The sequence below is a fragment of the Corvus cornix genome, chromosome 2 (assembly GCF_000738735.6).
Source record: "Corvus cornix cornix isolate S_Up_H32 chromosome 2, ASM73873v5, whole genome shotgun sequence".
Classification (NCBI taxonomy): domain Eukaryota; kingdom Metazoa; phylum Chordata; class Aves; order Passeriformes; family Corvidae; genus Corvus; species Corvus cornix.
The window spans coordinates 94,210,991-94,233,107 of NC_046333.1; the positions used below are offsets into that span (position 1 = coordinate 94,210,991).

General features: G+C 40.6%; 1 protein-coding gene across 3 annotated transcripts in view; it reads left to right on the plus strand.

Annotated features, from left to right (window-relative positions):
• The window catches only part of ZNF516 (zinc finger protein 516), a 100,327-nt gene that overhangs the window by 38,941 nt on the left and 39,269 nt on the right, over nucleotides 1-22,117 (plus strand). For all 3 annotated transcript variants that reach the window (XM_039549130.1, XM_039549131.1, XM_019282551.3), the window contains exon 2: nucleotides 3,536-5,557. In XM_039549130.1, the coding sequence (XP_039405064.1) occupies nucleotides 3,748-5,557 (1,810 nt within the window). In that variant the 5' untranslated portion in view covers nucleotides 3,536-3,747. The remainder of the gene's footprint in view (nucleotides 1-3,535; nucleotides 5,558-22,117) is intronic.

The window sequence follows — 22,117 nt, forward strand, 5'->3', positions numbered from 1 at the left end:
AAAAGACTACATATTAATTTACAATTTACATTTACTTGTGTTTTCTTATGGATTGCCTCTCTGCTAGTGGGGATTTCTCTGCTGTGACAGTCTGGCAGGAGTCCGCAGGCTGGGTGTGACTGCTGTGCATTCTGTGTGATGAGCCAGTGCTACGGAACTGCTGGGTGAGCTTGGACCCAAGCAGTGAAAGGCTGCTGGTTACCACCTGAAATTACTGAGAGGTGAAACACTTTTGGTAGCCTGAGGGTAGCTGGAGATGGCTGCATTCCATGCATGCTGATAGAGAATTATTTCAGAATACTTTAAAATTCGGAATTATTTCAAAATACAACTATGTTTATCATCACAGCCGGAAAGAAACAGATAACTCTGGCAAAATTTTACTCCTAATGAAAGAGTAACCGGTGTTGCCGGATTTACCATTTGATGTCTTCCATCCATTCTGCCACCTTTGATGTTTAGTAATTAATCCTGAGATAAAAATTATTAAGGCAGAATGTTATTTTCTATTGTTAGGATTCTTCACAGGTGTTTTTTTCCTTATTTTGTAAGTTCAGTCCTCTAAATTGAAGCTTTTTTTAAAAGTTGTTACTTTATTTGCACTTTCCAATGAACAACGAGCTTTGCTGTTCTGCAGAGACCCCTCTAGAAGAGTTACTTTTAAGTAGCACTCAAATGATGTGAGGAGCAAGAAGTGAGCTGTTTATATATTTTTGTTTGTGTCAGTCAAGTTACCAAAGCCTAAGGCTGACCTCTACACACCGTGTAAAGCAAGCTCAGGTTTGGTGAACACCCTTCATCCCCCTAGAGTTTTGTCTGTGGAATATCAGACGTGAATTTTTGTGAGTCTTACATGTGTATGAACTCAAATAATCCAAGTCTAGGAATACTTTATTTCAACTATTAAAGTCACAGATTGCAGTGCACTGGCCAAGATAAAGTAATAAAGATGAAAAAAAATTCTCAGAATATTTTTGTGAAGACGATAACACTTCCATTAAGTATTTTAGACTAATAAAATTATTCAGTAGTTTTTTAACTCTGACATTTTTCCCCCTCAGGCCTAATTTAATATGGGACTAGGGGGATCTCCTGTGAGTGGCTAATACCCTTCTTATAAGTAATGCTTTCTTCATAGCCTCATTTTCATAACTAAGTTTCATTAATGAAAATGCTATAAATAATTAAAGTGAAATATGTCAAGACTAAGCTCAGGGAATCTGTGGCCAAATAAACAAAGGGACTCTGAAGCTTTGGATCTACATGTGCTTGGACTGCTGCATACAGCATTCTTGTCTAAGCTTGGCTCTTAAAGCTCTTTTGAACTTTCAGACAGGAAACACTGCAGAAAGTTGAGTTAAAATGGGCCCTACATTTAAAAATAATAAAAAAAAAAAGTAGTTAGACTAAAAACTGGCCTGCCAATAGAAGCAGTGTTCTCACTGGTATAAGCTGTAGAAAATTATGAATGTATAAAACACATGAAGAAAATTGTTCCCAAAGCTTTCTGGTTTTTTTTCTGCAATGGTGTGGAACATTTCAGAAGAAGCTGTTGCTTGCATTTAGCATAGTATACTTGAACAAGGACCTGGTGGGTTTTTTTATGATTTAATGACTTTTAGGTTAAATCTTTGATTATAAGAGTATAGGTTGCTAGTTGGCAGTTTTAGATTGTGGGTCAGATAAATAAGATGTTGTTACTCTAAGTTATTTCATCCACTGATAGGCAGTATAAACTGCACTGGTATTTGCTGTTTGGTGTGTTTGTACCTTCTGGTGCAGCCACAACTTCAGTGGCTCACATCCTTTATTCACCCAGAAAGTTTCTTCTGAGGCTGTCCCTCAGTTTGGTTTTAAATTACTAATTTCAAAGGTTAGTTTAGATACTGTAGTTTGTAAACTTCCTGCTCATATGGACTTCTGAATTTGTGATACCTATTTCTTCTTTTTCTTTATTAATAACAAAATGCTTCATTCAAGAAATGAAATTGCTTTTGTAACTCACCCCTTAAATGTTATTGTCAGCTCTCTGATGAAAAGGTAGTTCGGGTTTGATGCTGTTTGATAACTCCTAACATGCTAAATGGATACTAGATATGCAGAATATCCAACCCAGAAATGAATGCTTTGTAGCAAATAAGAGGGCTAGATTAAATTAAATGTAATGAAGTTCTTCTGTAGCCTGTGACTGAGATGAGAATTGCGACAGTCTTGCCTTGCTTTTTGTTAAGCTTGTGCTGGTGATGTGATTAGACTGTTTATGTACGTATTGAAGAGACTCAGAGGTGAATACAGTGACAAACCTTAAAATTTGCAGCTGTAGATCTGTAGCTCTTGGTTGAATCATAGATGTCAAGTGATGGATGTGGGAATATATGGTCTTGTTAGTGCTCTGCATATTTTTAGCTACATTTTGAGAAGCTGATGTTTTCTTAATGTGGCAATAGATCAGTTCTCTTCATTAGAGAATGCTGTGTTCTTTGATCTTAGTCATGTGGTGTTTGTAGTCCTTAATGAGGATAGGAGGGTGGGAAGATTTTGTTTCACAGTGTAGTAATTGGAAAAGAAACAACCTATGTGGATTTTGATCATTGTTTTTTGCAGTATACAGGGTGGGGAGTTGCTAGTGTGTTCCATCTTGCACTAAGATACTGACTCTTGAATTTAATCATGAAAAGATACAAAGACATTTAAACTTTTATTAATCTATTCTGTTAATCAGAGTTTTTTCTTGTTTTGTTTGTTTGTTTATGGTTAAAATTCTGTTTCATTGAGGTGGGTGGTGGTGTCATTTCCTGTGTGTCATGTTGACATAAATCACTCACATTTCAGGTAATTTGATCCATACATTATCACTTTGCTTTGTTAGTTTGAGGCTAAAATTTATACTTGGAGGAGTTTTGTAGTTTACTGTCCAGCAGGAAATAACTTAGTTTTCATGAGTGCTTTGTCAGGCTCTGCATTCTTGTTTGCTCTGTAATCAAAGTACTGAGCGTCCTCAGCCTTTGCGCCTGTTCTGTGCCTGCTACTTCAAGCACAGCAGAGCTGTCTGAGACACAAAGTAATGCAGTTGCCAGCAGGAATATGATACTTGCTAAAGTCTCTAGGAAAGCCTTTTATCTTTGGCAAGTAAGTATTTTACATGAAATTACACACGATGGTAAAGCCACAGATTTAAAGTGTAATAACCCCCACAAGAAATGTTTTCCTCATTTAAGGTGTATTTTTAGCCACTTCTGCCTGGTTTTAAAACAAAAAATACTTTTCAAGTTTGCACTTCCTTCAAGACACTGATAGCAGTGTATGGAAATGAGTATTTGCTCTTTTATGGATTTTACTTATTTAGTAATTATGCTTGTCACTGAAGTCTAGAATATCAACCGAAAGAGAAACTACTGCCTTTTGGTGCAATAGATTGTCATATGGTGCGCTTCTGAATGCGGAGTGAGTGATGGAAGCTGTTGAATTCAAAACATGAATAGGTTTGAATATATTTAAGAATCTGTACATTTGTATGATTTTGTTCTTGTTTCAGGTGATCTATGCCATCTGCTTACAGAGCACACGGAAATAAATTGGTGCTTTGGACTCTGTGGAGCAGCTGAAAGGAGAAATGCTACCCTGAGAATGAAGCAATAAACCACCTCTCTGCAGAACCGTGTGATTGAAAACGCGGTCCAGCCCTCCTCTGCTGCCAGACATGCTTTTGTCCTCCTGCCCCGCTTACCCTCTGTTGCAGTAATACAGATGGATCATAGCAGAGAAGCAGAAATGGAGTTACGAAGATCCTCCAGCCCTGGCAAGCTAAGCAAGAATGACATGGATGCTGACAAGACCATGTGCCACAGTTGTTGCATCTGTGGTAAAAGTTTTCCTTTTCAGAGCTCCCTGTCGCAGCACATGAGGAAGCACACAGGTGAGAAGCCCTACAAATGCCCTTACTGCGATCACAGAGCTTCCCAAAAGGGCAACCTGAAGATTCACATCCGCAGTCACAGGACAGGCACTTTAAGTCAGGGGCATGAGGCAGAGATGGGAGAGGCGCAGCTGGGGGAGATGGGCGTTTCAGAGGGCCTTGGCGGGTGCACCAGCCCCACTAAAAGTACGTCTGCCTGCAACAAGATCTTGAACGGTACTGCTCAGGTCGATAGCAGCAAGATCTTGTTGAGAAGCAGCAAGAAGGAGGTCACAGAGACAGCACCAGCTGAGGAGGATGGCAAGCTGACCTCTTACAGGTGCACCTTCTGCAAAAACAAATTTGAAAGGAAGAGGGACCTGGAGCAACACCTGGACCAGGTCCACAAACCGTTCAAGTGCAGGTTGTGCAGTTACATGACCCTGAGGGAGGAGACGCTGTTAAACCACATAGAGAAAGACCATATAACAGCTCAGGTCCCCAATGGGGAGGTCTACACTGAGAACTGCAAGAGTGAGCTGAATGCAGGCGAGTTCCCATGCGAAGTCTGCGGTCAGACCTTTAGTCAAACCTGGTTCCTGAAAGCTCACATGAAAAAGCACAGGGGCTCATTTGATCACGGGTGCCATATTTGTGGCAGGAGATTCAAAGAGCCCTGGTTTCTCAAAAACCACATGAAGTCGCATGGCCCCAGGTCCGGGAACAAAAACAAACCAAAAAATGATTTGGAGCTGATAGCCACTATCAATGATGTGATACAAGAGGAGACAATTGTGACAGGCCTGTCTCTGTATGAAGTTTGCACCAAGTGTGGAAATCTGTTTACAAATATGGAAAGCCTGAAAGTGCATAATGCTGTTCACTACCGTGTGCAGCCAGGCAGCACTGGGGATAAAGCTGAGGGCTTGATTGATGGGAGCCTGAGCTCCTCAGTAACCAAGCAGTTTTTCTTGCAGTGTCTGAATCTATGGCCATCTGTAGGGCTGGATAGAGTTACGAGAGGACAGCCTGGGAAAAGAGTAGCTGAGCTGGATCCGGTCAGTAGCTACCAAGCTTGGCAGCTGGCCACCAAAGGAAAAGTAGTAGAGCCCTCAGAGTATGTGAAGTATGTGGGATGGGATGAGGCCCTGGCAGATGCAGACGTGACTTATGACAAGGATAAGAGGGAGTATATCCTTGTGAACCAGGAGAAGCGCAAGCGAGATCAGGACTCACCCAGCAACCCCAAGAAGAAGAGCTGCACCAGTGGGCGCCTGGAGAAAACTGGCAGTGCCCCAGCGGGGGAGAGCTGCCCGCTTGCCCCAGGGGATCTGGACTATCGCCCTGCCTCGCGGCAGAGCCGGCGGGCCACCCAGAACAAGTCCACTGAGTGCTTTGAGTGCGGGAAGATCTTCCGCACGTACCACCAAATGGTGCTGCACTCGCGGGTGCACCGCAAGGAGCGCAGGAGCTGCAGCGAGAGCGGGACAGCCGCCCCGCCGGACCGCTACGTCTCCAGCAGTGAGGAAGGTGACTCGGGGTCCGTCAGTGGGCCCAGCACCCCTGGCTCCGCATCCGCCCCAGAGGACTCGGCCACCTCTGGCTTGGGAGAGGAGGGGGCTGAGGAAAGCTCGGAGGACGGAGCAGCCAACCCCTTGCTAGGTAAGATCGCTCCTAGCTTTGCGTGGTAATTGTTGCAGGTCCCTGTGTCTCCTGGTCTGGGACACAGCGATGGCCAAAGGGAGAAATACATGAAAGCATGTGAGAGGTTTTAAAGGTCCCGTGCCTGCTGCTTGTCTCAGTGGGGCGCAGCTAGTTTCTGGTGCAGGTAATAAAAGCGAGATTATGTTTTTGTAATGTGCTGGTGAACTTGTATTTTGGTGAAGGATACCTGAGAAGTATTTTAGTTGCCTATAGCAACACGGTAGGGTAGGGTTGTGTCTTCCCTGGATATCTCGGGGGCTGTTTTTCCACAATTCATGGGTGTCCTCTGCAATGTTCTGCCTGCAGTACACAGGTGAAGCCTGCGTAGCGTAGCCCCAAAGCACATAAACTTGTTAATCGCCAGCGTGAGAGGAGTCTCTCTCCTCTTCTCCGCTTCACTTCCCAAATTGTGTTTATAACTCCAAAGGCTATAATTAATCTCTCTGGATTAAAGTGGTCCTTTGAGCCCAATGCTACTAAATGGAACAAATTATTCTCCAAATAGCAGCAAAGTAAATATTTAAAAGAACACCATTAAGCACTTTAGTATCTTTTTTTTTTAAATCCTTTATTTTTGTTGTTCACCATGCTTTGTTTATAATACCCTTTTAGAAATGTGAGATTAACCATTCTTTCCTTACTAGCCCTTCTGCTGGTTTTTGTTTGTTTTCTGTTTGGTGAACAAAAACGCTTTCCTCTCATTTTCATTCCTTTTGTTGTGAAGAGCATAGTTATCTATAGAATTAAACTCATTTTCACGACCATCGTGGATGAAGTAATCTGCACCATTGTGGAAGAGGGTGGGTTTCTTCAATTACCTTGCTCTTTCAGGATATTATATAATGTTGTCTTTTCTCCTGACTTCAGACCCCACAGCAACAAAGCAAAATTTTCCAGAACTGTGTATTGTTACATGTTTTTCATAAGTTTTTGAAGCAATGTTGGATATATTAAAATTAATCCAAGAACACCACTTTTTTTAAATGCTTTTTTACCTTTCCATAAAAAAACAACTCCAAAAAGTCTAGTGACGAACTAGATTCTTACAGATTCTTAAATATTTGCAGTATGGTTACTTGCCCATTTAAAAGACTCAGACTCTGGCTTTCCCATCTGCTGTTGGATTCTTGAACACTTAAATTTCTTTATGGGAGTGTGCCTACTTTGCGTGAAAGTCCATCAGCTGCCACCTGAAACACTTCGGTACAGCTGACATGAGGTGTGGTGATAAAATTGCAGCTTTGTCTAGATTTAAATGGGGCTGCCATGATTCACCAGCAGAATGTACAGTGCCGTAATCAGAACTGCTGTGGTGGAAAACCATCTCTCTGGAGACGGGCTGAAAACAGCGCAACACTTTTTCGCATGGTGTTCAGATAGGAAAACTGTTCTTACATGCTCTCCATATTAAGCCTTTTATTTTTAACAAGAGAAGTTGTCTCATATCTTTACCTGTTCTGCTTCTTGCCTCAACTCAAGCTTTGAGCCGTTGTTGCAGGAGTGAAGGGGGAGAATTAGAGTCACACTGCAGTTTGCTCTCACAGGAATTAAAGTTTCTGACTTAACTGATGCCAGCAACTGGAAACTCACTTCTTTGGGTACCAAACTGGTCCTTGTTTTCTTTAACTATAAAGAAGCAGCAAACTGATGGGCCTGAATAGAGGCACATTTTGGAAAAGGGATATGTTTGCAATGATGGGCCAGGAGGGTGGCTGCTGAATTTTACATTTGCTAACATCACAGCTGAAGAGCTAATCAAGTATTTAATTGGCTACTAAGAAACACTTTATTGCTAGAGAAATGTTACCTATTATTAGAGGTTACTTAACACAAATCACTGTCTCAATGAAGGGAACATTTTTTACAAGTGACAGGGTTTTTTGTTATTTGAAAGAAAGTTTAGGGGTTTTTTGCTTATTTGTTTTGTTATTTTTAAAAGGAGTTTTCGTAGGTCAGTGTTCAGGACTAAAGTTTCCCAATTGTCTCTTTCTGATATACAAGTTTATTGGCACTGCCCTTATATTGTGTTCTGAGGAACTGAGGTCCTTCTTTCCAGCAAGCTGTAGGATTAATTTTACTCTTTTGCAGATTGCTGCTGTAACTCCAGAGGCTTTTTTTCCCCTCCTCTGTGAGCAGTAACTTAAGGTGTATGGAATATAGGCCAGATTCTGCCCTCATGTATGTGCTTGCAAAAATGAGGTGTTCTGGTATGGCCTTGAAGTGCATTTTGTCCTAGAACTGCTGTAGTTTGCTATCCTTTGCTGCAGCCTTTTTTAGTTACTCTTCCAGGTGAAGTTTTTCCTTCAAGAACAGAGCTCCAGCCCCATGGACAGGCTTCCTCCCCAGTGGAGGCAGGCAACCAGGGCTCTTGGTTCCTGTTCCTGAAATTATTTCTGCAGTTTTTTACTGCAGTTTTTATTTTTACTCAGGCCATAATCAGGAAAATCTCGTGCTACTCATAAGGTTATACAATATCTGTTGTGGTTTTTTTTACTTTCCTATCTTTACTCTTTCCTTCCCCCTTTGACGCATTACTAAGTTATCCTGTGTCAGAAAAGGGCCTTGAGACTGCCAAGTATTGAATGTTGTGACGTTGACTCAGCTGAAAGTATTTCTTTGTGCATTTAATTCTTAATAATCTGAGGAGTGCTGTTGATGCACAGCGTCTCACGGCAGGGAAGCTGGCAGTGCACCTCTGTGGTCACTTAGGGCCAGCAGGTTGTCAGGGCTGAGGGTGGCCGGAGCTGGAGAGTACTGACAGGGCTCACTGGGAGAAGAGCAAGAATTGGGGTTGAGAGCCTCTAGGGTAGGCACTCCTTTGTTCTTAACCCTTCTGTAATTTGCCTCTGCTGCCTTTGTCGAGTAACATCATGATTTCTCAGGCACCGGGGGTGTAGTGTTGCAAACTCAGTTTATCAGCTGCCAAGGGTAAGCTAGCTGATTGCAAAGTGTACTTCATCTGGTTGGAGGGAGGGTAAAAATGAGTTTTCTAGAGTTACACATAGTGTGCTGTGTGATACCTGTCATGCAGAGATCATGCATGAAGTATCTGTGCTTTGTGTGACAGCCACGTGGGAAGAGGTGGCCCAGAGCGCATTTGCTTTGTTGAGACCAAACTTTGAATATTTTTGGGGTATTCCTGTCCCAGGTGATTCTTCATTTTTATTTATCATTCAAGCCATTGGTGAAACTGTACCTGAATGTTCACCAAGTTGCATCCAAAGCTGTGTGAACCATCTGTAGGTTTTTGCTCAGCTCTTCCCCAGATTGAGGTTCTTGGTTGGGTTTTTTGTGATTTTCATTTTTCCCTGAAAGGAACCCTAGAGATATGACTGAGAGAGCAGAGAGGGATATATACATGTTGATAAAAGTGAAGGGAAAGCACTATCTTTCTAATCTTCAAGCTTCTCACTTAAAATGTAGTTTTAGATATCTCAAAGTAATTTGGTGGTCAGTGTTTTTAAGGCATGAGCCCCTTCATCGCCATGGTGTGTTTAGCAGTGAAGGTGTTTGGGTTTGTTACATTAGGCTCTGTGTCAGTCCTGAAATGAAGAAGAATAATTTTTGAGGCTGCAACTGCTGTTGTCAGGTGGGAAGATGAAAAAAAGAAGTGAAAAGAATTTAAATACCTCTTGGTTCTTGGCAAGCATGTAGTAAAAGCACAGACCTGTGATAGCCCAGTCAGTGAGGGAGTTCCAAAAACATGGTACTTCTTGCGTGTAGGTGTCAGACTGGAGTGGAAGTAAATGTTGAAAGTAATCTAGGAGAGGAAAATAAAGAAAAGTAGTGTTACATAGGAATGAAGGAGAGGAATGCTGCTTCTAGTGTGACCATGTCAGGGAAGGACATCAGGGAAAGGATGTAGCACCTCAGAATGCTGCTTCCAGTGAAAACCATCTTGTCTCTTCTATTTCCTTTATCTCCTGCCTCCACTCTCCCTTCTCTTTGCCTTTTTTTTCCCCTTCTGTCAGACTCCTCTGATTATTTAAATGATTCAGGGAGAGACTGATCCACTTGTATTGCACACATGCTGTTTCTACTAAACTGGACATTGCAGGAAGGGGCTGATTGCGAGTGAGGACTGTTTTGCCAGGCTCTGTACCAATACTGCTTTCAGCCCAAGAAGCTCATGGCCTGACTAGGTGAGGTGGACACAAGTCCCTAGACTCTGCAGAATATAAAAAACCCTCAAAACAGTGGTGTGTGGCTGTACTTGGTCTACATCAGGAATCACTGGTGTGTGGTGGGACTTGCTTAGAACATGAGCACCATGTGGGATGAGTTGGGAATAAGGTGCAGGGTGGAGAGTAAGGAGAATGGGGGAAGGCAGAGAGAAGCAGGACTTAGGTGAAAGGAGCTGTGCCATGTGATGAGGTTTCAGAGGGGATGGGGGCCTGAAGAAAGGTGTGCAATGGCATTGGGGTTCAAACCCTCCAAGGCAGTGTCAGCATGCTGGATGGCTTGCACTGAAGCTGTAAAGGCTCATGATGTGCTGTGCACAGGTGGATAACTCCCAAAGGATTTCTATGTGAAAACCAGAAGGTCTGGACCTCTTCCCTTGTGTTTGTTACATTTCAAAAACTCTTAGAAGAGCATGGCCAGAGACTGGTTGAGTATCTTTATTAGTAAACTGAAGAAGAGACAGCTGCCTGTGAATTTCATACAGGTTATATACAGTCTTGGGGATGTAACACCTGGGATTTATCCCAGGCATGTTATAAGAAAATCCTATATGTAAACTGGAATGCTTGAATAGAAACATAAGAACATTAGCAAGTTCTGTGGAAGAAGAGTAGGAGAGATTTATGAAGCATAAATTTGGTCTTTGTTTTGCTCAGATACTAATTATAACAAATGCAAGACCTGGGACTTTAATGAAAAGTGTGTAATTTCAGAAGTCATTTGATGTAACATAATTCAAAAGTAAAAGTAGTTTAGAGTTGCTTTAATATTTTAGTTAAGAAGCAAGGCTGTAATTTTGGGGAGGAAAACAACAGTAAAAATAAAACAGCTAAGCAAATGAAACTAGAAAAATAAAAATGTACAGTAGTAATTCCAGAGAACAGAGAAAGATAGTCCTAGTAGATGATTTCTGTTGCTAGCATGAGTGTATGAACAGCTGCCAGTATCCAGTACCAGGACTTCATTGTTCTTACATGAAAAAATGTTTCTCTGTGTGCAAGGGGAGGTCTCTCCACTATCTAAAAATCAAACATTTTTACTACATATCAAGAATAATTACACTTCAGATACTTCTCATGCCCAGACTCTCACTTACTGTAAATCCCACAGTATCATGCTGCTAAAGGCAGTGCTCTTGGGGCATTTTACACCAAATGATACCTTGTTCTGTATGTACAGTCTCAAGTATGTTTAAGTTATTTAGTATATTTAGTTTGCTGAAGGAGCATATAACAAACTGGAGAATGTTTCAGTGCTGGACAATTGGTAACTTTTGCCCCAGGCTTCCAGAAATAAGGTAGTTTCATGAAGGAACAGTGTCTCAGAACGGCGAAGATAAGAGTGTTATGCTGTGATTACACATTCACCAGTTAATTTGGGCATTGCTGAGGGGTGGTTGTTGGAATATAAAACCCTCTCAGCTTTACAACTAAAACTAATTGTTTTGATTCTTAACTCCACTGGGATCAATGGAACTCTGGGACTTGGAAATACAAGCAATTGATGATTCAAATCATAGGGGATGTTGGGCAGAGGCAAGGACACTGTGCTAGCAGTAAGAGATCCATTAAATATTGGTTGGGAACTTAGCAGAGTTCAGCTGTTCTTTATATCAAATTTGGACTAGATCAGTTACCTAGTTTGTTACCTAGTTTGAACACATCTAATAATACCATTTAGAAATTTCTCTTTCTTATCTGCCTTGCTGTAATGCACGTAGTCCAATCCTGATGCATGTTAGCAAAGCCGTATGCAGTGTGGTACTTTCTCATTATCTGAGGTTTCTCTGCAAATCACTGCAAGTTGAACCATCGTTTTTGACCAGTACAGGCCTGTGTGTATCTCCACAGCAGCACTTAGTTCCCTTTTTCCTCCCCTTTGGATTTGTGTACTCTCCTCAGGACTGCAAATGAAATCTCCTATATGAGTATATATATTCCTGTGGTGCTGCCCTCAGCAGTAGTATTTGCTTCTATTTCTCTTTAACTGTGGGTTGATGTTAATGGGAAGAACTGTTGAGGAAACAGAACAAAATAGAACTTACGCTGATTGTCCCAAGAAAATGGATAGCAAGAAAAATTCTGGCAGCCAGGATCAATCCAGTGTGTTCTGAGAGGAAGAGAGAAAAGCCATGGGACATCTAAAAAGTGGTTAAAGCCTCCCTTGGCAGGTGCACCTCACACACATGAAGTCGCTTGTCCCGTCTGTATTTTAGGCTGATGATGGGAGCTATGCTTCAAGAAACTCATGCAAAAAGTGTTTGACTGGAGCAGGGCAGCAATGCTTTGGTACAAAGCAGTCTCTGTACCCTTTAATACTATCCATTAACCTGACATCATACCGACTAAGGAACATGTAACCATTGCCTTGTAGGTATCTTAGGTAAATTCCACTGTCCTCCTGATTACCACACTCTGCTCTGCTTTACCAAGGCCTGTTTTACTCAGTCACATGTAATGTGGGTGGCCAGCAAGAGTGTTAAAAAGCAATTCCAGTTCCTCTTGAAATGGGGCATGGTGGTGACGAGCAGATAACACACGGTCAGCTCAAGTCAGAACTAAGGACTGCTGGCTGAATTTGGGATACTTCAGTAGATTAATGACTTCTTGTGACAGAGATTGCCTTTATTGTTGCTCAGAGACAATTTCTTATGCAGCATTTTGAAGTTATTAGACCAGCTGTAGCACTGCTTTTATTCCTTGTAAACATTTCAGTAGGGGTTTTAAGTACAGGAGAGCTTTTTGCCTGTCAAAGATACTTCTACTCTATTTAGTTTTAATTGTTGATATTCCTTTTTTGCAGGTTACCATATGCAATAACAAGCAACACAGTGAGATAGAAGTATTTTTTAGGCAGTTTATTGTAGCTGTCTTTCTGTGATGTGAGCAACCAAAACACAGCTCAGCTTGGAAGAAAAATTGTACAAGATGCTAAGAGAGATAGGTTTACCCAGCCTTTATTTTATCTGTTAGGAAGCAAGGAAGTGAGTGTGGTTTCTTAAAGACAGGTGATAGTAGGATATGCTTTGCCCTGAAGCTTATAGAAGATGCCCAAGATTATTTCTTCATACTACTACTTCCACAGTTTTTGGAAATGTAGTCCCAACAGCTGCTTCAAAGGATTGCTTGTGTCTATGTTTAGTGCTTCCTGAGCTGTCAGTCACCATTCCACGCTTACCATGCACACTAGCATATTAAAAAGAATATATCCAAAGGTGTGGAAAGCTATTGGCTACTTGGTTTCAGTTTGTGCATTCAAAAATACCCTTTTATGTCAGTTGCACAGGGACTCCAGTGTTCATAGTAGACTTTTAGCTCTTCTTCAGTAAATACTATAAATGTCTGCACGTAGGGATGTGTGCTTGGGAATCCAGCTGCATAGAACCTCAGTTTTAAAAAACCTCTCACTTCCCGGCACCTACCCTGGCCTTGCTGCCTTGTAAAAGTCAGTTTAGCATCTCTGGTAATTCTTTGTACTGGATGTTTCTATTACATCAAACTATAGCCTGTGAAATACTGCTTTGTGACATTTATAGTCAAAAGATCACATTGTGTAGTGCTTTTATTTTCAAGCAGTTTCCGATCAGTGAGCAAGGACTGCCTTCCCCCCAGCTAGTAAAACAAGATTCAGGCAATGAAAATGGCGATGGTAGTGTTTTTAATCTGATTCCCAAATACTTCCATAGCTCCATGACTCTGTTTAGTGGGATTCTACTGATCTGTAAATGACTGCTAACGAGGGGCTTGTGTAAACGTCTTTAATGTTAAATCTTTTTGCTGTTCTTACCATTATGGTTCACCATTTGCCCTCAATCGAGAGTCAGACTTGCTTTTTTAATGCATTAAGTTTGGCAGTAGGCACTCTCAGGGGATGGAGTGGGCTAAATTCTGCAGGAGCTGAAATGTGGGGGAGTCCCAGGGTGGCACAGGGTATAAAAGTAATGTGTGGTTGGGCCTAACATTGATAGATAATTTGTGTTCTGCAGGTGCGTTTTACAAATACAAGTTTTACTAGGTCTCACTTGACTTCACTTTATTACTTTTTAACCCAGTAGTCTCATTCAGGCACTGGATTACTTTACTGTGAAAGGACCTGACTGTGGTACCAGTCACACCAGTAAAAGTCAAGAGCAACTTAGCTGCAGTTAAGGGAACCCTTTACGATGGGAGCATTGATAACTTTTCTTATTCTCAGTTTTCTTTTGATTGCCTACGAGATTTATCATCAGTAAGCCTGTATTTTTTAGGGACATGATAAGCATATAGTGAATTATATTGAAACTGTGGAGGAAAACTTTCGAGTTTTTCATTATAATTTTCAGTGCCTTAGGCCTTGAATGAGACTTTTGAATGCTTGTACTTGGTGTGTGATTGCTACTGTCCCATATTTTGTAACTGACAGCTAGACAATATTTTCAATGCCCTGAATGGATTTGTAAATGTGTAGGGAACTTACTTTCATGGTGAATTTGTTTTTCTTGTTTATAGACAGCATGGGTTTGGACTGGAAAATTGCAGAATACTTTGGCCCTGATACAGCAATAGTTATAACTGCTGGCTTGATTTTAAGCATAAGAGCGGTCAGATTGGAATCATTGTTAACTGCTTTGTTGAGCCACTTGGCACCTAATGGCCTGAGATTAGAGAAGAATAGAGAAATCTTTCTTTTCTGTAGTCAATGCCAGTGTAAATTGCATATCCTGAAATGTACCGTAGCATGCAAACTTTACAGGGGATAAGACTAGGGGAGGAGCAAGTCTCAGAATTGTCTTTTGTGGCTACTCTGTTGATGGGTTTGGTTGCACTTTAGTGATGCTGAGGGCAAAAATCCAACCCTTCATCCTTTTTAAGTGCAGAATCTCTATTGAGAGAGTGTCCATGTGAAAGACACAATAATCATCAATTGAGTACTTTTAACTTTGATTCAGGTGCTTACTTAACATGGATTTAGAGCGTGAGATACTCATCCTTGTACAGGACGCATGGGGGAAGATTTGCCCTCTTTCTTTCAGAACTTTTTTTTCCAGGTTGGTAATCTCAAACCTCAGCTATTACTTCATTATCTCTGTTACTTTAACAGAAAAATAAATAGCCATTAAAATGATTGTTTTTGTGATATCACAGGGATAAAGCGAAAAAGTTTAGTTTTGTTTGGGAGCCAGAAGTTGGGGTTTACTCCAAGTCAGATCTCTTCTTTTTTCCTTTTTTTTTTTTTTAAAGGATGCAAAATCACAGTTTTTATTTATTTATTTAAAGACTAAAGTTGGGGTTAGTTTTTAATATAAGGCACTCCCAAACCTTGTGTTTCTTTGAGATAACAAATTCATCAGGCAGTTGAAGGCATCAGCTATACCTAACAGCACTTCAGAGGTGTGTGTTATCTTAGGATAGCACATGTCTTGTGATGTCTTATGCTTAAATAGCATTCGAGGCAATCTGTTGTCAGCAAAACCTAAATATTTGGCGGGGGGAAAAAAGCATAACCACAACAGAAATATATGGGTTCTTTGGGAAATATGAATCTCAGGTCTAAAGGGCTTTTTTTTTTCTCTCTCTCCTCTCCTCCTGTGAAATATTTTCTGGGTGTTTCGACAGTAGAGGTCATTCACCAGTGTCACGATGGTGAAAGACTGAATGCAATGACTCGGGTTGATAAAGGGGTATAAAAGACTTCATCTCTTCCTATGCCTGCGGTACCTCAAGGTAGTGGAGCAGATGCTGCATTTCCTTGTTGCCTTTTGTATGTTTTGGTAGGTGTGTAGCACTATTGAACCAAAGGTACGTTCAGTTTCCCGTGATTTAACCTTTATTCAGTAGGTAGTAAAGTCTTTTTTTACTAGATAATGAAGCAAACAGATCTGTCTCTTCCCTTAAAAGAGAATTCAGGAAGTACAGCTTACACTGCACATGGAACATATTAATCCTAAACCCCTTATAATACTTTGCAGAAGTTTCTTGTCCTTGCACATGTCTGTATCCGCATGCACAGCAATTTCCCAGAAATGTCTTAACCTTAAGTACTGTTGAAGCCTGGAGAAGCCTTAAAAAATACCCAAACACAGAATGACAAGTAATGTTGTAACAGGAAAAAATTAATCCTTACTTGGATTGTTCTGGGACAACAAAATGGGTGCGCATAAGTGAGGATCACTTAGTTGCTACTGTAATGTTAAATATATTGGACAGAGAAGCCTCAGTGCTGTTATTTGTGTGGAAGTAGGGAGTGTTGTGCTTTTATTAGTTTAATACACACAGACATGACACATTAGTTATAATTCAAACAATAGTTTCATTTCGCAAGTTATTAGGATTTTTTATCTTAGGTGTTATCAGCATGCAAGTGTCTTAATACTAAGGCTCATAATGGAAATGAAGTGCTGTGAATTCATAATGGAAGTTTTTATGTGCCTAGTAGGATTTTCTGCTATACTTGGTCAATTATATTAGAGCAAGATTCTGTTAAAAAAATTATGTATATATATATACATATATATATATATATATATATATTCAGTAAGTTGAAACACTGACTTAACCAAGGCATCATGGAAACTACTCTTCATAAAGTATTTACTCTAATTCCAGTTTTGCAACTTTCTTTGAGGCCTTTAGAAGCCAAAAGGATAGAAACATGATACCTAGGGAGGAAAGAAGGGTTGGAAAGGGCCAAAATCATAATGTAATTAAAAAGTCCATCAACCAGAAAAAGGTTTGAGAAAGGACAGACAAAAATTCAGAAAGTGTCTGAGTTTATGTAGCAAGTATAGATAAATAGATCTAAATGGTAAAGGCCTGATGTGTTACTATTAGAGGTGCATCCAAATGATGTAAACAACTTCTTCTGGAAGCTCATTGATAGTTCCAAGCAGATCTCTGCTACTGACAGCCCTCCAGAGATCCCTGTTGTAGTGGGGAGTGGGAGCCATGCAAAAGCACGAGCCAGAAATGTGGTTTTCTGCAGTAACTGCCCTATCTGTGAATTTGCTTTCTGACATGCACATGTTTGCTCTGATGCACGGTATCTAGATCATCTCACAGCATATCCTCTGTAAGATAACCAATCTGTATTTCTTCAGTTGAGGGTCCGAACTGGGAGCGAGCCAAAGTGCCATTTCGTGACATGATGTGTCCCAGTGTTGCTGTGGGCAAACAGGGCACTCAGGCTGGGGCTGCCGAGAGCTGGGTGATAGATGGGACCTGGCTGGGGGTATTTTCCTTTGATCCATCTTGTTGCAACCATCGTGTGTTTGTAAGCCAAAGGAAGTGATGGAAGAGTTTGTCTTGGAGGGTCTGGGTTTCAGGCTCTTGTCAGCTGCAAACCATAGGTGGTTTATGTAGGAGTGGGGAGGCTTAGGAGCAGCCTTGGAAAAAAGCTGAGTCAACGGCAGAAGGAAGTAGGCTGGAGATAAAAGCATGCTGTGTTTGCATAAATAGTGTCACAGTGTTGGCTTACTAATGGGAGAAGGTCCACGACGATAGCCATGGCCTGGAGCAGAATGTGCCAGGGAGGTTGGCACACTGTGGGGACTCCTCCTGTGTGGGCACAGCTGGCACTTGGGAACAGAGTATTGTTTAAAGAAAGGAAATGAGTGACCATGGAGAGAAGGTGGAGCACCAAGGAAGAAGGTGCTGGTAGCTCAGTGTCATCCTGCTCACGTTAGGGGGTGGGAGTGAACTGGGGAAGGAGGTCACACAGTGGGCCTGCTACAGCCCTGCATGAGCAGTCCCAGCATCTGAAGCTGTGCATAGCAGCAGAGCAGGTGAAAGAAAAACAGGTGAAAGTTTTTCAGGTCCTGAGAACAGTGCAAATGGAAAAGGGAAGGAAACATGATAGGGAAACATAGAAATGAGGGATTCCGTTTTGATACGTTGCATGTCCTAGTGTTTCACCTGGCAAATCACAAGGATAAGATGTTCCTTTGTACCTTTTCATCTGAGTGTTTGAGTGTCAGGAGATAATTGTTAATATTTGGCGAAATACTTAGAAAACATTTGTACCTCTATATCTGTTTCACTTTCCTGGTATGCAGGGAGAAGGATTAAATATATTTTTATCAAAAGTGTTATTGAATAGGAAGATTCAAAATGATAAAGTGCTGTTTTATTATTTTATATATGCTATTTTATTATTCAAAACTGGTGTGACTGGACCTCTTAGCTTAAATGCAGCATGTCATTTCAAAGGCGCTAAAGCCAGATGGGTAACTTGCCCCAGATGTTTAGGTTCAGTGGAGCAGTCACACATGGTGTTTTGAACAAAGTGGCCTATACCCTAATAATGATATTTTGTGAATAATACTGTAATTTCAGACACCTTTCTTTGTCTGTATTTTTCACACAAACTGGCACCCATGGCAAGCACAATGTTTGTCAGACTAGCTTCAAACTCTTAATGTGTTGCTTTCTTGTTACAGTGACTTGAAAGTACTTGCTCTGTTTCTTTTCTTCAATGAAATTAACAGCTTGTTGAAAGCTAAGGTTGCATGTTGGATTCATAATCAGTTTTGTTTATACAGAATATTTTATTTTCTGCCTTTCTTTCATTTTGGGGGGCATTTATATATTAACAGAACTTCCATTAACTCCTGCTGTTTATTCTTTTCCCTTAAGCTACAGCCCTTTGTTGTAGCATCACAGAGTTGACCCTGGAACCAATTACTGTGCATAACATCCAGAAGATGATGAAGCTTATTCTGCAGCTATTGTTTTCCAGCAGTCCTGGTGTACATAATTCTCATAGTGCAGTAGGATAACTGTGTTTAAGAACTTTGTGACACTACTTGGCCAAAACCAGTAGTAAAACCAATAAAAAAAGGCTCCTTTGCTGATCTCTTGCTTTACAGTCCCAAGAGCACAGCTGGGAAAGCTGCAGCATTCTTCCTGCATTTGGAGAGTCGGGATGTTCTCCATTAGTTTGATGTCTGTCGCTTCCCTGGAAGTGAGCGCATGTGTAAATGTGACACAGATGTTGTATGAAAGCTTAATTGTGTCTCTCTTTACTTTAAGCTGTGGTGCTGTTCTGTTTTGACGCCCACCCTCCCACCCCAAAAGGTTTTTTCCTGAGAAGAGAAGGGAAACCGTTTTCCCATTCCTCTCTTACTCAAGAGTTAATTATATTCTACACTGTGACTATACCTCAGCAAAAGCTGAATGGAAAAACAAGACTCTTGACAGAAAGGCGGAAGTTTTTAGGCAAGCTTAGATTTTGTGTTCTTTCTTTTTCTTCTAAGGACTTAGAAGTTGTTACTGATTTCAGCCAAACGAAGAAATCCCACCCTGAGGTTACGTTTCATCCATGTGCTTTGTTTCTGAGAGAGCTTAAATCGTCATGTTTGGCTGCAGGTCGTTGACAGCCAACTTGGTTAAGTTGTCACAGGTGCAACTGTAAGCAGCCAGCAGGAACTGAAGAAACACGGGTAATCCCACTTAGGAAATCCCCTAGTAGCTTGGTGCTCCCTTGAAGCAGAACACCAGAAATACAGTTAGTGGCAGTTAGGGGGGAAAAAAAAAGGAAGAAAAGAAATTCTCGCTCATGAATCAAAATTAAAGTGATACACACACTTCTCTAATTTCTGGGGTTACCATGTTATCACTGCTCTTCTTACAGTCTTCTTCTTGCTGGACTGCTGAAACCAAAGAAGAAATCGCTTGATCATTGTCTTAAACTAATACTGTACTCTGGTTCTGGGATGCAGTCAGACTGGATGAACCTGTTTAATTTTATTCTGCTGTATTTATTTTTGCTGTATTTATTTCTGTGTATGCCTTTGTGCCCATAGAGTTTTCATGCTTTCACAATCACCAGTGTAATCTCTTCCTTCTTTATTTGCAACCCCCAATACAGCAAAATGAAACAAGCCGTTTTTTCAAGATGTCTGAGACCCAATTTGTTTATATTTTCAGATAAGCAGTAACAAGAGTAGTCTCATAATTTTTATGAATAACTGTAGCATAGATTTTAATTTTTTTCAGTTACCTGAATCATGAGGCAATGAGATTGTCAAAATCCAGTTCTAAACTAACACGGCTTGTAACCTGTGTTTGTGGAAGAAAATTAATTGAGCAGATCTGAGACAATTTTGGTGTTTGTTGTTTTTAAGGTTTTTTCCCAGAAGTGGAGCTTCCTGTCTCTTTCTAGAAAAATGGTCAGCTTTTCTGGGGAGGAAGAAGTATGTGAAATGCATTATTTCATATGTCATTTAAAAGAAAAAAAAAAATAGCAACCTTATCTTGTCCATCAACTTCTGTTGGTCAAAAATACTTTTTTTTTCTTTTTTTTCTTGGATCTTTTAAGAACACGGCTTCCATTTTCACAGAATTATATGTATGTATATTATATGTATGTATATATATGTATTATATTTCACAGAATTATGTGATTTTTTTCTGTTAGAAAGAGGCACAGTCACAATGTCGCAGAATCATTTTCAAGTGGAAAGCTTGACAAAGTCCCCAAGGGAAAAGAAAAAGAAAACTTTAAACAGGGATCAAACCAGAGAATTAAGGAGTAGATAATGGTATACCTGAGAATTGTGAAAGTGTTAATGACCAAAGTCTTCCAGAAGGATTTCCCACTGCGTGCTACCATTTTCAAACGTACAGCTGTGTCTAATTACCTAAAACTGATGTACAGTGCAATTAATGCTGCATCTGAAGAGTCAGGTAACAGGACAGCTGACTACCTATGTGAGCAAATAAGCCAGCATCTGTGCAATCTGGGCGTACAAATTCATGAGGCACATATTCAGATGTTCACAGACCTTTGCAGGCCTGGCTTGTGAGCTGGTGCCATCCCCTGCCCTCAGACTGGACACAGATGCATGGAAGTCAAGTGAGAAAACAGCAGAGAGAAGGCCAGTCAGTCAGGAGCATGGTGTCTAAAGTTCATGGAAAACATTTCTAGATTCAGCTTCAAGCCATAAATAAAAATAATCCAGCAAATAGTTACTTCAAAAATAGAAGCAATCTGACTTTTTAAAATTTCTGAACAGCTGATATCATGACCCTGTATTCTTTGTTATTTATGGAAATCTGTTACTTGCCAGACTGTGAAAATGGCTGCCTGCTTGTATATATATTATTTTTGAATTGCTTATAAACTAACAGCAGCATTTTTCACTGAAAGCTTAATAAAAATATGAAAGATGGAAAAGACAACATCTCTTTATTAATACCTAGATATGAAGCTATTTCAATACTTTAAACATTCAAATCATTTGTGTGAAACAAAAAGGCTGGAAAAGCTTTCCCAAATAAATGGCTGTCATCAAAGCTTCTTTCCATATAAGGCTCATATTTCAGCTCCAGGCCCAGCTAAAAAGAACAGAAGTACATGATCATCACATAATTAATAAATTACTCCCTTCTGATGGTGTAGTAATTTTACTACGCTTTCTTTAAAGTGCAATTAGTTATTTTCCTACATTATGAAGTTTGTTTGAGCTTAATATCTTGTATTTTGCTCAGCTGTTGTAAGGCAAAGCTAATCTTCATAACTGATTTACTAAATGCTGCTGTTTGTATTTGCCTGTCTATGTCGAGTATCACACAGGCCTTTAAACTAGCTGAGGAATTACATGGAAGCAATGGAGTGAAGTTAGTGATAAATTACTTGTTTGCTATGAAATCTGTTTCCCTCTTTGTCTTGTTTTCACTTCACCCTGCCACCAAACCAACGGCTCAGCCAATTCAGCTGTAAATTTCTTAGTGGAAACTCTCCGGTCTCTTCAACTGCCCTGTCTCCAAACCAGTGTTTCGAACCAAATTCAGGACTTGCCTGGAAGTCTGTATCCATAAGCCTTGGGAGTGGAATAGCTGAGAGTCTGACCCATCAGAAGCAACTACTGACTGTACATGTGCAAGGTGTCTACAGCCTGACCACTGCACACAAGCTGTTGAACAAGAGCTTGGTGTGAGAAAAATATTTTAAAGTGAAGATAGGAGTAGGATTGGGTTTTGCTGTTTACAGGAAGCGTGAGAGAAGAGGCTCTACTGGTGTGTTCAGACAGGATGTTAATGAGTTTCTGGTCAAAATGTGGCTCCACTGAGTTGGTGGAAAAGATGAGTGGCAGGTTGTAAAAAGTCAAGTATAAAACCAGTATTACTGATCTTGGAGTCTGCAAGTCCAAAGTATGGTATGCAGGCTCCAAAACTCAGTCAAAATAAACAAAATTTATCTCTGGGTAAGAAAAGGTGGAGATTTGCACAAACCCTTCTTCAGGCTGGTTTCCTAACAGGCTGAGCTGGGGAGAGGATGGCTTTTGGCAAGGAAAGTTTGAGTTTGTCAGAAATACTTTAGCATTTTTTTGCTTCTGTCAGACAGAAGCCTAGGAACTGT